At 47.6% G+C, this 14,963-nt stretch overlaps 8 protein-coding genes across 8 annotated transcripts; 6 read left to right on the plus strand and 2 right to left on the minus strand.

The window, feature by feature from the left end:
- Window positions 1-1,531: 1,531 nt before the first annotated feature.
- Window positions 1,532-3,175, plus strand: LCP9604111_3259 (uncharacterized protein; the record flags this gene model as incomplete). The annotated part of the gene is made up of 1 exon (XM_039070827.1): window positions 1,532-3,175. One exon carries the CDS (start codon window positions 1,532-1,534, stop codon window positions 3,173-3,175), a length of 1,644 nt encoding a protein of 547 aa, XP_038930526.1.
- Window positions 3,176-3,734: 559 nt separating this feature from the next.
- Window positions 3,735-4,187, plus strand: LCP9604111_3260 (uncharacterized protein; the record flags this gene model as incomplete). Its single annotated transcript, XM_039070829.1, has 2 exons — window positions 3,735-3,959; window positions 4,032-4,187. The coding sequence occupies 2 exons, from the start codon at window positions 3,735-3,737 to the stop codon at window positions 4,185-4,187; spliced, it is 381 nt and encodes a 126-aa protein (XP_038930527.1).
- A 1,759-nt stretch (window positions 4,188-5,946) lies between these two features.
- On the plus strand, window positions 5,947-6,277 carry LCP9604111_3261 (uncharacterized protein; the record flags this gene model as incomplete). The annotated part of the gene is made up of 2 exons (XM_039070830.1): window positions 5,947-6,123; window positions 6,188-6,277. 2 exons carry the CDS (start codon window positions 5,947-5,949, stop codon window positions 6,275-6,277), a joined length of 267 nt encoding a protein of 88 aa, XP_038930528.1.
- A 1,376-nt stretch (window positions 6,278-7,653) lies between these two features.
- LCP9604111_3262 (uncharacterized protein) lies at window positions 7,654-9,177 on the plus strand (the record flags this gene model as incomplete). Its single annotated transcript, XM_039070831.1, has 1 exon — window positions 7,654-9,177. The coding sequence occupies one exon, from the start codon at window positions 7,654-7,656 to the stop codon at window positions 9,175-9,177; it is 1,524 nt and encodes a 507-aa protein (XP_038930529.1).
- Window positions 9,178-9,759: 582 nt separating this feature from the next.
- On the plus strand, window positions 9,760-10,088 carry LCP9604111_3263 (uncharacterized protein; the record flags this gene model as incomplete). The annotated part of the gene is made up of 2 exons (XM_039070832.1): window positions 9,760-9,778; window positions 9,835-10,088. 2 exons carry the CDS (start codon window positions 9,760-9,762, stop codon window positions 10,086-10,088), a joined length of 273 nt encoding a protein of 90 aa, XP_038930530.1.
- A 193-nt stretch (window positions 10,089-10,281) lies between these two features.
- Window positions 10,282-11,607, minus strand: LCP9604111_3264 (aromatic ring-hydroxylating oxygenase subunit alpha; the record flags this gene model as incomplete). Its single annotated transcript, XM_039070833.1, has 3 exons — window positions 10,282-10,476; window positions 10,526-10,751; window positions 10,811-11,607. 3 exons carry the CDS (start codon window positions 11,605-11,607, stop codon window positions 10,282-10,284), a joined length of 1,218 nt encoding a protein of 405 aa, XP_038930531.1.
- A 754-nt stretch (window positions 11,608-12,361) lies between these two features.
- LCP9604111_3265 (uncharacterized protein) lies at window positions 12,362-13,572 on the plus strand (the record flags this gene model as incomplete). The annotated part of the gene is made up of 3 exons (XM_039070834.1): window positions 12,362-12,858; window positions 12,914-13,169; window positions 13,234-13,572. 3 exons carry the CDS (start codon window positions 12,362-12,364, stop codon window positions 13,570-13,572), a joined length of 1,092 nt encoding a protein of 363 aa, XP_038930532.1.
- A 338-nt stretch (window positions 13,573-13,910) lies between these two features.
- LCP9604111_3266 (uncharacterized protein) lies at window positions 13,911-14,736 on the minus strand (the record flags this gene model as incomplete). The annotated part of the gene is made up of 2 exons (XM_039070835.1): window positions 13,911-14,136; window positions 14,219-14,736. 2 exons carry the CDS (start codon window positions 14,734-14,736, stop codon window positions 13,911-13,913), a joined length of 744 nt encoding a protein of 247 aa, XP_038930533.1.
- Window positions 14,737-14,963: the final 227 nt, after the last annotated feature.

Genomic DNA, 14,963 nt, shown 5'->3' on the forward strand with positions numbered 1-14,963 from the left:
CTACACCGAAGCACTCTCGAGAAGCTTGCTACCAACGCATTCTACAATAAAGTATGTGCTTTAAACAGACTCGCCGTGCGATCTTAACAGAGATATCCAATGTGGTTTGTGCTCTTCCGGTATTACAACACGTGTCAGATCTCAGCGAGCGTTCTGCGGCCAATAAGCTTGAGGCTAAAATGGATGCTATCCTATATCCTATATAAGACATTTTAAACTACGTGCTTGATTGCGTGGGATTTTCAGATTGGTTGGAACACAGAAGTGATGTTTAAATATGAGTACTATGTAGGTGGAAAAAGTTTGGTATTGCGACGCCAAGCAATGGTGAGCTGGTAGAAGGGTTGAGATGAGATAGGTGTCGAAATTCCCTCAGCGATATAATAGGTGTACAGCGTTTGGGCGTATGGTTCTTGCCAGGACAGGGCAAGTTGAGGGGTTACAATGGGAGATACTGCATAAAGATTGCATAAAGGTTACTAGCCTTCGAGGAGCCATGTACTACGTACCATGACGTGGGAAGGGGAACGATCCCTGACAATATGACCGGATCAGCCGGTAGACAGCTAAGCCGGAGAGTTAGGCGGGGAAACATGAGTCTGGTGGGGAAGGCGAAGAAACACCGATCCAGGCACATGATATTATTGGAAATGATCGTTTAGATGCATAGGTACGGGGCAAATCTCGGAAATCCTACTGCAATAGGACTCACCGGAAAGTTCACTGGGAAGGAACAGGTGGCGAGTGGGTCACTGCGCGGCTCAATAGTTCATGTGTGAATTGTTATAACTTCACTTATAAGTTCAGTTAGGATAGATGTATCTTCAATGAGTTATTATAACACAACAACTGGTCTTTGCTGAACTTTATCACACCTTTTTCCGTCACTCGGGCATCTAATCCGAGTCAAAACCGGCATGCCGACAATAACTTTGAATTGTGGAGCTAACTCGGCTCGGGAGGTTATTCGGACCATCGTCGGCGATATAGGGAAAACTCAAACACCGGCAATCATCCGAGACATGAATCCTTTCGTTCCGGAGATATCTATACGCATCATAAGCATGCCCTGATGCTGACGCACGAGAGTGGGCGAAGGAGAATAGCATATCACGAGCGAGAATTGGAGACAGCATTGTTATGAGACTTGTTATGAGACTTTCCCCAGTGACCGGACTGACTGTATGTATCCAACATACGACGACGAAAAGCGCCCCGCTACTAGCATTTTTACGTAGTCTTCGTCATACCCACTTACTTGGTATTCCAACCCATTCATTGATCAGCAGGTTCTTCATTGTTCTCCGTGTTGGCAGCATAATAATTGATCATTACCTGGAATTCCCTTCCCCACTCTCCGTATAATCCCGCAGCCCCGGTTCTCATCAAATTCTGGAGTCTGGAGCACCACTCACATCACGCGACTTTCAGCCAGGAACACTTAAAAATTATAGAAAGGGACCAAACCCCATGCTGTTGATTCTCCCCTAGACAGCTTTTCCAACCTTCACTCTCCACAATCTATGTCAATATGAAGGCCTCCAAAAATCCTCAACCTATATCAGCTTCCCATGACGAGAATATTCCCTCAGTTGACACTATGTCAGCCGACGAGACACACACGGCAAAGGGTCTAATCGTCGGTGGAAAGTACCGGAATGAACTTTCAGAAGAGCAGACCCAGCATTACGACAGCAGCTTATTGCAAGAGGTGGACGTGGATCTTCCCCTTACAGCAACAAGGCCTGTGCAGCACGATGGCCGAGAATACATCGTGCTGGACTTCGTGGATGGAGACAAACAGAACCCCTTCAACTGGAGTATAGGCCGAAAGGCCTTCATCAGCAGTCAGCTTTGCCTCATGACACTTTTCATCGGTCTCGCCACAACAGCATACAGTTCCGGAATTTCACGCATGGCAGCGGATCTAGGGACAACAGAAGAAATTGGAAAGCTTGGTCTTTTCACCTTCAACTTTACATGTGCACTTGCTCCTCTTTTCCTCGCTCCCTTCTGCGAGCTGGCCGGTCGACGAGTTGTCTATGTCGGTGCCTACGTTTGCTTTTGTCTTATGTTCATCGGTCTCGCTCTCGGTAAGAACATCGCCACAATCCTAGTATGTCGTGCTCTGCTGGGTTTGTTTGGTTGTGTTGGTACAATTCTTGTTGGTGGCACTTTCGGTGATATGTATATACCGGACCACCGTGCTATCCCGATGGCTTGTTTCTCCTTTATTGCCATTCTCGGTACAGTCGGTGCGCCCATCTACGCCGGATTTATCGACCAGGCTCTCGGCTGGCGCTGGCTCGAGGGTATCCAGGGTTTGGCGAACATCCCCCTTGGTATTATCATCATTTTTTGCCTGCCCGAAACCCGTGGTAGTGTATGCCTAAGCAAACGTGCGAAGGCAATCCGCCAGGCCACCGGCAATGACAATTTCGTGACCTTCAATGATATCGAAGCCCCTGGGCTCAAACACATGTTACACAACTCCTCTGTTAAGGCCGTGAAGATGCTCTTCACCGAGCCCGTCGTCTTTGCCTTCGGTCTTTGGATCAGTTTCGCCTGGTTCCTGGCCTTCCTCTTCCTGTCCGTCATTTCAATTACCTTCGAAGAGAAGCGCGGCTGGGGCGAAGGAGTCGGAGGTCTTCCCTATATTTCTCTCTGCCTCGGAACCACCATCGGCTTCGGGTTCCACTTCTTGCAAATTCGCAAATACAACTCCATTGCCTCCAATCCGAACGTTGAGGTCTCACCCGAAGATCGGCTGTATGGTGTCCTATGGGGAGCCGTCTGGCTGCCGATCGGATTATTTGTCTACAGCTTCACCCAGTACAAGGGTCTCCACTGGATGGGTCCAATCGTCGGATTGGCTCTCATCACCATCGGTATCTTCTTCATTTTCGAGTCCTGCTACAGTTATACGGCCGATTGTTACGGAGAACACTCTTCTTCTGCCATTGCTGGTCAGGGTTTCATGCGCAACACACTCGGTGCTGTGTCGCCTTTGTTTGCTTCCCAGTTCTTCCACAACGTGGGTAGTCAGTACGCTGGGTTGATATTGGCATTGGTGGCGACGGTCTTGACGTTTATTCCGTTCATTCTGTATAAGTTTGGCCCTGCACTGCGTGCGCGCTCTAGACTTGCCTCTGCCACTGTGAACGGCACCAATTAAGCGGCTGGGTATTTTCTGTACAATTAGCATATCAAGATACTAGATTCATAGATTTGCATACGAATTAAGGGTTTGAGGCCTTCAAGAAATATTGACAACGATACGAAAAGACCTGTGATTTCTCGAGTAGTTTGTTGATGTGATCAGTGCGAGAGGACCGCCTAAGATTGTGCAGTCATTTATTGCCTGTAGGACATCTAAGTGAGAAAATGTAGAAAGATTTGGCGTAACTACTAACAGAGATCACTGAGTAATTGTGGTATTCCTGTGGACATTGTAAGGGTTCGAAAAAGATTTCGGCGCAGGCATCCTGGGTGGCGGGATATCTGGGGTGGCCAATTAAACAAGGGCGGTGAGCGCCAACCAGTTGCAGAAATACTTGCAAATTCAGTAGGCGGTGTGTCCAAACGATCCGCTCTCAAAAAATTTCCCACGATCATCTCCAACTTAACCTCAATCTACATTCCACTTATCTTCCGTTTCAACTACACGGCCGTGATCCCCCGAGTGAGCCATTTCTTCAAGATCTGGTGTTTAAATTCCCAACTACAACGCAACAATGGCCGAAGATACTAGCGCAGCGTGGCCCATCGCCGATGAGGCCCTCGCCCAGAGCCTTCTTGATCTTGTGCAGCAGGCGGCGCACTATCGTCAATTGAAGAAGGGCGCAAACGAGTGCACCAAGTCCCTTAACCGCGGAACCTCGGAACTTGTCATCATGGCCGCCGATACCAGCCCTCTCGCCATTGTGCTTCACTTGCCTCTTTTGGCCGAGGACAAGAACGTGAGTCCAATATCCTAGAGCCCATACCCTAGGGCGCTACACCAGATAAACAAAACTAATCATTCGAATTAGGTTCCCTACGTTTACGTTCCCAGTAAGATGGCTCTTGGCCGTGCTACTGGTGTCTCCCGTCCCGTGATTGCTGCCTCCATCACTACCAACGAGGCCAGTGACCTGACCGCCCAGATCCGCGCCATCAAGAACCAAGTCGAGCGTCTCATGATCTAAGATGTCATCTTGGATATGATGGGGAGGAGGACCGGAGTCCGAACAAGTGATTTTACACATGGCGGTTGGCTTGAGTAGCGGGTTTCTTCTGTGATACGAGGACTCACTGCTGCCGAAATGCACAACCGGCTTGCTTTAGCTGTGGAGACTAGGTTTTGTTCGCGTATATAGCCGGGACAATAAACACCTTGAACTTTGAACTGACGTAGTAAATCTTGTGAGATCATCGTAGAGGGGTGTAGTCAGCCTCGTTGCCAGATCATGTGGGTGGCTTGCCTCGGACATGGACAAGACAGTTCGAGTCACTTTGCCTTATTAGGTCTCATACTTGGGCTGAACTCCAATGCTCACCTGAACATTCCAAGGTTGGAAGAGTGTGACCTGGGGCTACGGCCTCCTGGGCTGTAGTAAGCAGCGGTCTAGATGCCAGGGGCTAACCTCCATTTCCGGTAAATAGTGATGTCTTACTGCCTGATATTGGTATATTACAAAAGACCTTCATATTACGATGATTTACAGTACATTCAAGTGGTCAGGAAGTAGGCAAAAGTCAGGCATGAAGGCACAACTGGCACTCGGGCCATGCACCTGCAGATGTAGGCAAACCATTCACACCATGACAAAGAACATGTTAAATTGAGTACTGAAGAGGGAGTCGCTATACCTATCCCCTTGAAATAATTGCTATCAGACCGCAATCCCGAGGAATTCACTGTTCATTGTAAGTATCTGTTACCTATGAACCAGAAAGAAAGATACACAATTACCATTTGGACATGCAAAGGGTCTCTTCAAAAGGCGGGGGGCGTGTGGATCTCCCGTGGTCCGCCATCCCGCGAAAAAGCCAAAAATGCCAAAGAGCCAAAAATGCATGTAGGAAGATGTAACCCTAGGTTTGGTTTACGAACCCCTTATAGCCGAAAGAGGTGATCTGATAGCCTCTAGTCATGCGACAAGTCCAATTTGTGAGGTTAACGAGTTATGTGATACTGGTTGTATAACCAATTAATATATGGGATACTATCTATTAGATTCGTCTGTCTTCTTGCATATCCCCAGGGCCAGAGCGCTAGCTCCTAGTTCTTGGGTATTTTATTCGAGAACCTGGCCGCTCTATACATGATATACCTAATTTGATGTATAATTGGGTTTGCGGTTGTAAATTCAATTTCAGAATTTCAGAATTTGATCATCGTTTTTCAAGCTATACCACATTCTATATGTCTTCAATGGGCCACTATTTGCTATTGGTTGCTTAGTCCATCCCAGTTTACTATGGACAATCCAGTTTGGCACTGCTGTTTCTGGTCCCGATGGTATGTTATGCTTATATGCATAGGCTCAAGTAGGGATGATTCTCACAAATGCTCATCGTATCCCCAAACAGCCAAGATTGATCTACATAGATAGTCTACTATTCTAGTAAATAATACACATCTATTTGAGGCGTTTCATTTTCAGCTCGGGGGCCTGAAAGAGTCGTCTGGTCAATTTCCTGCAATGCAACCTCAACCTCAACCCCAGGACCAATTGCTGGCTTCGAGGTATACTTTTGGCACTTGGCACACGAGGCGTCCAACTCCAAGAATCTGAATAAACTGTCCATGGTATGAAATCCATACGACTTGGCATTTGTTCTGGAAATGTATATATACGTCTCAATATCCTCCAGAAACTCATACTCTTGGACATCAAGCCTCTAATCAACCTCCTCAGACACACAACCACTTTTTTTGATATAACACACTTCTCTTTTACAATGAAGGTTACCGCTATCCTCTTCACTCTTATGGCTGCTACCGCCGTCAATGCTTCGGTCCTGGACAAGCGGGACACCTGCGGAAGCGGCTATGATCCCGCCCAAAGACGTACAAACAGCCCTTGCCAGGCATCAAACGGAGACAGACACTTCTGTGGCTGTGACAGGACCGGTATTGTATGTCAACATGTCCAGGTTCCAATAGTGTTTCATGTTTGCTAATGTATATTTTTGTGAAAAGGTCGAGTGCAAAGGTGGAAAGTGGACAGAGGTTCAAGACTGCCACACAAACTCGTGCCACGGTGGCACCGAGGGCGGAGCTAAATGCTAGGATGAGAACAGCGAGTGTGCTGACAATGGGACTAGATTGGGTTCGATGAATTTTCCGACTGAACTATGTGGACAGTTTGGAGGGATTCAACCAATTTGCTGGCTACATTTTGGAATTCAATCAAATCTAAGTTTAAACTTCGAATCATCATGTTACTAGTCACTCTTTACACAATTTACTCAGATATTGATTTGGCCCCATATTGTACAACTTCCATCGGGCCTGAATATCAGTGGACAATACTATGTTACAGGCTAGACATGCTTAAACGGTTATATTAGATGCAGGACAACTCAAGTGCTTTGCCTTGGCTATGTTCTATAGTAGGCTAAAACGGTAATAGGGACCGATTAGAATTTCCACAGCATGGTATGTGTTCCATAGGGGTATTTCAATATTTAAGACTTCGTATCTAGCGTCATAAAGCATACTCTTTCGCCAACAGCAATTCACGAACCACGTGGAGACGTTGAGAAATCAATCTCAAGTACTCGAGGTGGTTTATAGAATATATGAGGTATAATTCGATCTGGACTGGAATTGGTATTGTTTCAAGGCTAACCCTAATTGGGTATTCCGGCACCCCTGGCAAATGCAGTCAGCCTTCCGGATGTAAGATTAGCGCTGCTGATCCTGTCAGCTCGCGTTTGTGCAGTCAGCTTCACGCAAACTGCACGCATCATAAGAATGTCACCTATCTTGCAGAAGCATTATGGAATCCGACTAATTGAAGACTCATGCACGCGACAGGCGATCCATTTGTGTTCGGGACTTACGAGTTCTACAGGTTGTATCAGGTTGTGGAATAGTTATATATGCATGGTGACACAACTTTGTCTCGGAGCGGAAAAAAATACCAGCGGATCAACGATTTAGGGAATAGCAGGCATCTTTTCTATATTATTTATTACCTCCTGCCGGGAGCCGTGATCGGTTGACAATAGTTTCCGGACGAAGCAACGATCGGGTTCGTATTATCTCGAGGCGTTATTCCCCTGGAAGATCCATGGCCGATAAGACCTCCTTAGGTTACTACGCACTGTTCCTTCAGGCGGAAAAGAGACGCGAAGAGGCCAAAGCCCGAAGACTCTTCAAACCTCCACGGAGCTCATACGGCATTGCCACAACCTCCTCTCGCTGACTCTGACACAAAACTAGCCATCCATCACGCCATAAAACCATCCAATCCAAGTCGATGGAAAAAGAAGGAGACCCCTGAATAAAGTTGATGTGGAAGCTACTGCATGGGATATGATTAGACGCATGGAATTTTCGACCCGAGCGGGGGCCAGAGCGAGAATGCGGACAGTTATAATATAAGCCGTGTGCCCCCCTTCCATGCTGCGTTCCTACCTCCTTCCCTTTGTCAACAGAACATGCCGGAAGTGACCAAATTGCCTGGCCTTGAGCCAACGGCGATCGAGGGCCCAGCTGTCCCTCAAAATGAAGGTCCCGACGCGAACTACAAAGCCAAAGCTGAGGTTCTAAACCAAGCGATTCAGACGATCGGCATGGGCCGATACCAATGGCAGCTCTTTGTGGTGATCGGATTCGGCTGGGCGAGCGATAACTTGTGGCCGATTGTTACGTCCCTGATCCTCCCCGCAGTCTCAAACGAATTTCACCCCTCGAAAGCACCGCTTTTGACACTTGCGCAAAACATCGGGTTGCTGGTCGGTGCTGTGTTTTGGGGATTTGGATGCGACGTCTTCGGTCGCAGATGGGCGTTCAACTTGACGATCGGAATCACGGCGGTGTTTGGCCTGGTTGCGGCGGGATCGCCTAATTTCGCGGCCGTTTGTACTTTTGCGGCTTTGTGGTCTGTTGGCGTCGGTGGGAATCTGCCCGTGGACTCGGCCATCTTTCTCGAGTTCTTACCTGGATCTCATCAGTACCTGTTGACTATCTTATCGATTGACTGGGCTTTGGCCCAGGTCGTCGCCACTTTGATTGGTTGGCCGCTGCTTGGGTATAGGACTTGTGGTTCTGCAGAAGGATGTACGAAAGCCGAAAACATGGGATGGCGATGGTTTATTATCGCAATGGGTGGCATCGCAATGATCATGTTCGTCGGTCGGTTTGTGTTTTTCACGGTTTTTGAGTCGCCAAAATACCTCATGGGGAAGGGGAGGAACGAACAGGCTGTGGAGGTTGTCCACGAAGTTGCTCGAAGAAATGGAAAAGTCTCTGATCTATCGAGAACCGATCTGGACGCCTGGGACCAGGGCGAGATACAGAATTTCAGCGCGGCAAACATCGTCCGCCAACGCCTAGAAACCGTGCGGTTTGATCATCTCCGCGCTCTTTTCGATACCCCAAAACGAGCATGGGCTACAACCTCGATCATCCTCGTTTGGGCATTCATCGGTCTCGGCTTTCCACTATACAATGCATTCCTTCCATACATCCAGCAGTCCAGAGGCGCTGAATTTGGTGACGGATCGACATATATCACGTATCGGAATTCATTGATTATTGCCGTTATGGGCATCCCAGGCTGTCTGCTCGGTGGAGTGCTGGTTGAACTGCCACGCTTTGGCCGCAAGGGTGCTCTCTCTAGTTCAACGGCTATAACTGGAGCCTTTCTTCTTGCGTCAACAACAGCTACCACATCAAATGCTCTGCTAGGCTGGAACTGCGCCTTTAATTTCATGAGTAGTCTCATGTATGCCGTTTTATATGCATATACCCCCGAGATCTTTCTCACCAAGGACCGTGGTACGGGCAACGCATTGACCGCGTCTGCGAACCGGATCTTTGGCATCATGGCTCCTATTATTGCAATGTTTGCTGATCTCACAACCGCTGCTCCTGTTTATGTTAGCGGGGCGCTGTTCCTCGCAGCGGGAATTCTTGTGTTGTTCATGCCATATGAGTCTCGCGGAAAGGCGAGTCTGTAAATAGGTATGACGATGTATTCCTTTGTTGGACACGATGGGTTATTTACAATCTTGTCCTTCTATGTACGTCGTAATAGCCTTCATGATACGCACCAATTTACCTCTGCAGACAAGAATTCCGTCGGGAATGAGATCATCCAGCTACAGTTAATATAAAATCTCCTGGCCAGGTCCGAACGAAAAATGACATCATACCCTTGCAAACAAGACCAACAATAACCAACCAGTCATCCACCATTCGCCACATTCTTTTAATATAACAGACTTTCTTGAAACAATTAATCGGATAATAAGTACCCATGTGATCGGCGAATATCAACCAATAATAACATCCTATTATCTACACTGCGGGGGATATGGGGTACGTCAGTACGTCAGATGCATACATTCAAGATATTAGCCTCAAGATGGCTGTCATGGCTATGTAACCAGTTTCAGGGCGGTGATATAAATAAAGACAGCGATGCCTACCATCTCACTACATCAAGATCAAAACACTTGACACACATTCAACTATTTCAGTTACACACTCCATACCACACAAGTCACTCAAACCACACAGCCTCTTTCCACATAATCACCATGTCCAACGAACAGAACCGTACGTTCCCAATAACCAACCATCAAAATCCCACCCCAACTGACAAATATCCATAGCTGGACTCCTCGGCGGCCTAGGCGATACCTTGGGCAAGACAGTCGGCGGCGTGACAAATACAGTAGGCGGCACAGTCGGCGGTCTCGGCTCAACCGTGGGCAACGCAACATCAGGCCTTGGACAGACCGTGTCAGGCGCAACAGAGGGTGTCGGCAATACGGCGAAGGGCGCTGGACAGGGCGTACAGAACGGTGTTTCTAGTGTTGGGGGCCAGAAGCAGACAGGGGATAACCCTCTTGGATTGAATAACTAAGTTATCTTCGCCTGTGGGTATTATTTAGCGAATTCATGATACAGTCCTGCTTGTATTTTTTCTTTGATTCGGTATCTGGGGATCTCCCCGACTAGTCTAAAGTGCGGAGTATGAAATAGTTCCTAATTGGTAATTGACTGTAAGCAGTTCCCTAGTTCAGCCTTGCATTTCGCCCAGGTACATGTGTATCTGGCTACCAGGCCAGTTCTGGTTTGGCCATACAACTAGAAGCATCCAACTGCGAACAAAAGCTCTCATCTTCTGCTGAACCCTTCGAGAACTGAGGGTTCGGGGTGGCCGGCCAAATCTCGGATCCTCCTTGCTTTTCCTCATTTTTCCGGTGTTCTATGACCATTTGTCTGACGCTGCTTTGAAAGTGTATGGGGCCCTAATGTCGTGGTTAGCCGCTGTATTAGCACTGTCACAGTTCGATTTACCTTCTCTTTGCTAGGGTGTAGTTCGCCATTGGTAAAGACCCCTGCATTGAGGTTCTCCTGCGTTCCAACACAAAGCTCCTTGTCCTCGTCGAGAACCTGCCTGTAAAACGCGTTGATATTCTCAAATTCTTCATCTGTGGCATCCCGGTGACGGTAAACCTCATTTTCGATCTTGCTCGAGGTAGCAGAAACAGGGATCATACGCTGGATATAGAAGAATTTATCACTAGTTCGTTCTTAGTTAGCCCTGGTGTTGACTTTCACATTTGGATTTCCTATACTCACGTCACCGTAACAGAAGTCGTCGGATAGAAATACGTGATCGCCCGTCGAAACTGGCTATCCGAACCCTCCTTATTGAAGATATGATGTTCCATATACCGGGCCTTGGGCTCAACCCGATATTTTGGTAGATCCGACACGCCGTTGATAAGCGGATGCGAAGTAGCGCAATGGTAGCACTCATTATAATTCTCAATCACACCCTTCCAGTTCGCGTCCAATTCCATCTCCCAGTAATGGTCGAACTTGAATTCTGCGGCAAAGTCAAAGTCCTGCATCCGGGGCTCCTCGTCAACTTTCTCATAATCGTCTTCCCATTTCACATCCGTCTCACCGGCCTGCAGATTGACCCACACAAAGCCAGCTTTGTCGACGTGCACATGGATTGGGAATAGCGAGTGCTGGGTTTTGTCGAAATCGGGTACTGTCTCGAACCGCGGAGCCTTGGCGAGATTGCCCTTCAGGCCGTATGACCATCCGTGGTACTTGCAGCTGAGGATGGATGTAGTGCCGGAGGAAGACTGTACAACGGGGAATGCGCGGTGACGGCAGACGTTGTGGAAGCTGTTGATTGTGCCGTCGCGGTCCTGGATAAGGAAGAAGGAGAAGTTGGCGATTGTGAAAGAGAGATAATCGCCCGGTTTCTTGAAACGGCTGGAGTGGGTGAGCAGCATCCATCGCTTCGAGAAGATTGCCCGTCTTTCCAATTGGTACATTGCTTCTGAGCGATACCATGACGCTGGTAGACCATGTGGAGGGTCTTCTTTTGCCGTGGTTCCTGCGCTGAAAATCCGCCACATTTTGAATGGATGATATGTTTAGATCAAACTGGGATTACGAGCATAAAGTCTATATAGGTGCTCTTGGACATGTATCGATGTATCGTGAGGGGATTTAAAATGGGGGGTAACATGAACGATAAGATAATTTTATTTTATTTTCAATAAATTGGACCTTTTGCCCTAGATAGAGGTACGTGGAGCTTAGCGACTCCAAAATACCAAAGATGGGGGTCTACAGCCCTGACGATAACGCTAGTCCTAACGGCTTACCCCACGATCGACCGAGGGGGAAATAATATCCCTTACACGTAGGTCTATGCTACATCTCACCTTAAGAATGTTGGGTCTCACGTCTTGATTCTAACAGGAATCAAATATTAATTCTTGGAAAGTGTCTTGGATACTCAGCTAACAGCTTAAATCAGGGGGATTTGAACCATGCACTTGGAAATGACGTAGATCTTCACGCCATACTCCTTTTCGGCAGGTTGAAGAATGGCCGGGCGCTATTGGCAAAGGATACAGGAGAATTGAAATGACCATAGAAGAAAGATATCTCTCCAACAAAGAGACAGACACTAACAACAAACAGAAAGGAGGTGTGAGGCTCCTTTGTGGTGGGGAAACGGGGGCCTCAGCCATCAGCGGAACAAGCCAAACGGGGACATATATCATTCCCCATTACACCTCACCTGGTCATTGTTGACCCACCATTCCTGGATTCTCCAACTTCCAACTTCTGCTTTCCTTCTAGCTCTTCAGCCTAGTCAGCATGCCCAAAAAGATTCCCACGTTACATCGTCATGCGGGCCAACAGATCAAAGACTCCTTGGAAGCTCACAGCGAAGTTCTGAACGCTATCAACGATGTCTACAATGGGGCCGAAAGTCTCACCTCTATCGAGATCGACCCCGAATCCTACCAGTCTCTTCACATCGATGTTCGATCTCTTGAGATAGACGAGAATGGAAGACACACCTATGCTCCATATTCTGATCCCCACGGGCCGGTTTTCTTTGAACCCAAAGGTGCTGCATGGGTTCCCCCCATTGTTCTTACTAACCCCGACTGCCAGAGACGACTGACCTCACTTACTGAGCGATGGGAGGAATTCACAGATCGCCTCTCAAAAGAAGGTGCTAATTCCCAGGCATCGTATATCCATTCGGCTCTAGAATGGATGTTCTTTCAGTTCCGCCGACAGTTCTACCCCCCGGGAGATGACAGAGTTCCACCTAACCTTAGGCAAGAGTCTAGATGGCTGGAGAGGTAAGTGATATGGTTCCTTTACGATGCAATAGGTAGACCAACGTACGCTTGATAGTGGCAATAATGTCCCGTCAATCATCGCCGACGAGTTCTACCCAGCTATTTGGACATCGGTCCGATGGTCGCCGAACACCATGTTTGTGGCGAAGACACCGAGTGGTGGTCAGCCACGTCCCCCATATGTCATGATCACGATTGTGATTGGAGAGCAGCCTAGCGAAGGGCTGTTTCGGGCAGAGGTAATGACTATTACCACTGCTATGATCACACGACTTCAAAACGAGGACTTCTTGCAGTACAATACAATTCCGGTAAGTACAGGCTCAAGAAGTACTTATATGTTTTGAGGACTAATATATATCGATTTTAATATAGATTATGGCTATCACAGTCTTTGGCGGAATGAAAGCTCGTGTAATCGAAGCCCAATCCAGCCAAGATGGTCTAGTCATCAAGAAGACTCAGCTTTTTGATTTCTCGACTAACGAAGTCGCAAACGAGAGTATGAACATTCTGCTCGGATTCATGTCCGCCGACCTAGTCGGAAATCCCAGAATGCCCACAGTTCCCAAACCCACAGTTGTCATCGACATCCCTAAGGTTTGCACTCTTGATGTACTAGATGGGGCAAAAGATGCTGAACATGAATCAGAGCTCACAAAAAGAGCATACGCTTGCGAGGATGTTTGGATCCGTCCGGGCAAGGAAGTTTAGAAGGCCCAGGCTAGATGCAGAGCCACATGATTCAGAGGGAGTGGGCAAATAATCAAGTTCTAATGTTCAGTCTTTTCTCTTCCAACGGACAAGGATTAACTGTCTACCTTGAACCAAAGACGCCTTTCTTATGGACTCAGTATTTTAGTTAACCTATCAATGAATCTTTCCTAGGAGCTGATTTCATTTGCTTCATATTCTCGGCGCTATCTACAATAGAGGACATATATAATTATTGGGTTTCATTCAGTAGACACAAAGAACAATTTTATTTGGTAAAGGTAGCGAACAAGGTCTATTACATCAACCAGGAGAAAGCAGTGGACGTGGAGAACGGTTCAATGAATGTTGGCAGCAGCCGACTTGGCAACCAGTGTAGCGGCGACAAAAATGCGCCCGAATTGTGCCATTTGTCGAGCGTCGGATGTCGAAAAGGGACCAACCGTGTGCATGACGAGAAACACGTCGGTGTCAGTTCCGTTGTGCAAGTAACTTTCGTAGTTTTCGTTGAAGGGTGCAAAGGTCAAAAAAAATTGATGTCTGTCTTGCGAAACCAGCATGTAACTAGAAAGGGAGTGTGATCATTTAGTCGAATCCTATAGAGCCATTCATAGCGGTTTAAGCATTAAGCCGCGATCAAACTTACTGGTTGTTGAAAACAGCCATCTCTGCGGATGATTCCATTAACCACCCCGCGACCTGGCAGGCCCCTTGGGCGAAGATGGCGGCTGGATTCACCGTGCGCATTCTTTTTTTCACCTCCAAGATTCCAAATATTTTCGACGTGGTCTTTGACCGCAAAGCTCCGTCGGTGTAAACATTGTACGTCATGCTTGTAAACTTGCATGAAAAGTGAACTCGATTGAAAATCCATTCTAGGTTGGTTTTGACGAGGTGTGACAATGTCTGCAGAAGGATTATGGCGGCCGCGTTTGAGATTGCCTCATCCTCAACCTCTGGAAGATTGTGAGTTGAATGGGGCATGGCACTGCGAGGTCTTACCGCTGTGTTCTGAATTATGTCTCTGTCTCGCACCCCGCCAACAGTCATTGTCTGCTGTTGCAGACGCCTGGCAGTTGCAAAGGACCCTGGCCATCCGTCATCTGTGGCTTCCATATCATCGACAGAATCCTCGGTCCGAGGAGTTGTAGAAACCGGGACCATTCGGTAGAGGCATCAAGGATCCCATCAGCTTCGTTCAGGAGATCATTCGTAAGTCCAAAGCTATCACAATTCGTCCAGAAAAGTGTTGATAGAGGATGCTCTGGGAGAATATGACCGAAGCATGGCATATTGCGAGTCTGTTGCTTCCGAGGCGGATAAACACCAGTCTTTTGGGATGGTGTGTATGGTCATGTTCCTCAATCCAGGCTTACGCGAAACAAGCTCAT

The sequence above is a fragment of the Penicillium roqueforti genome, assembly GCF_015533775.1.
Source record: "Penicillium roqueforti strain LCP96 04111 chromosome Unknown scaffold_05, whole genome shotgun sequence".
Taxonomy (NCBI): domain Eukaryota; kingdom Fungi; phylum Ascomycota; class Eurotiomycetes; order Eurotiales; family Aspergillaceae; genus Penicillium; species Penicillium roqueforti.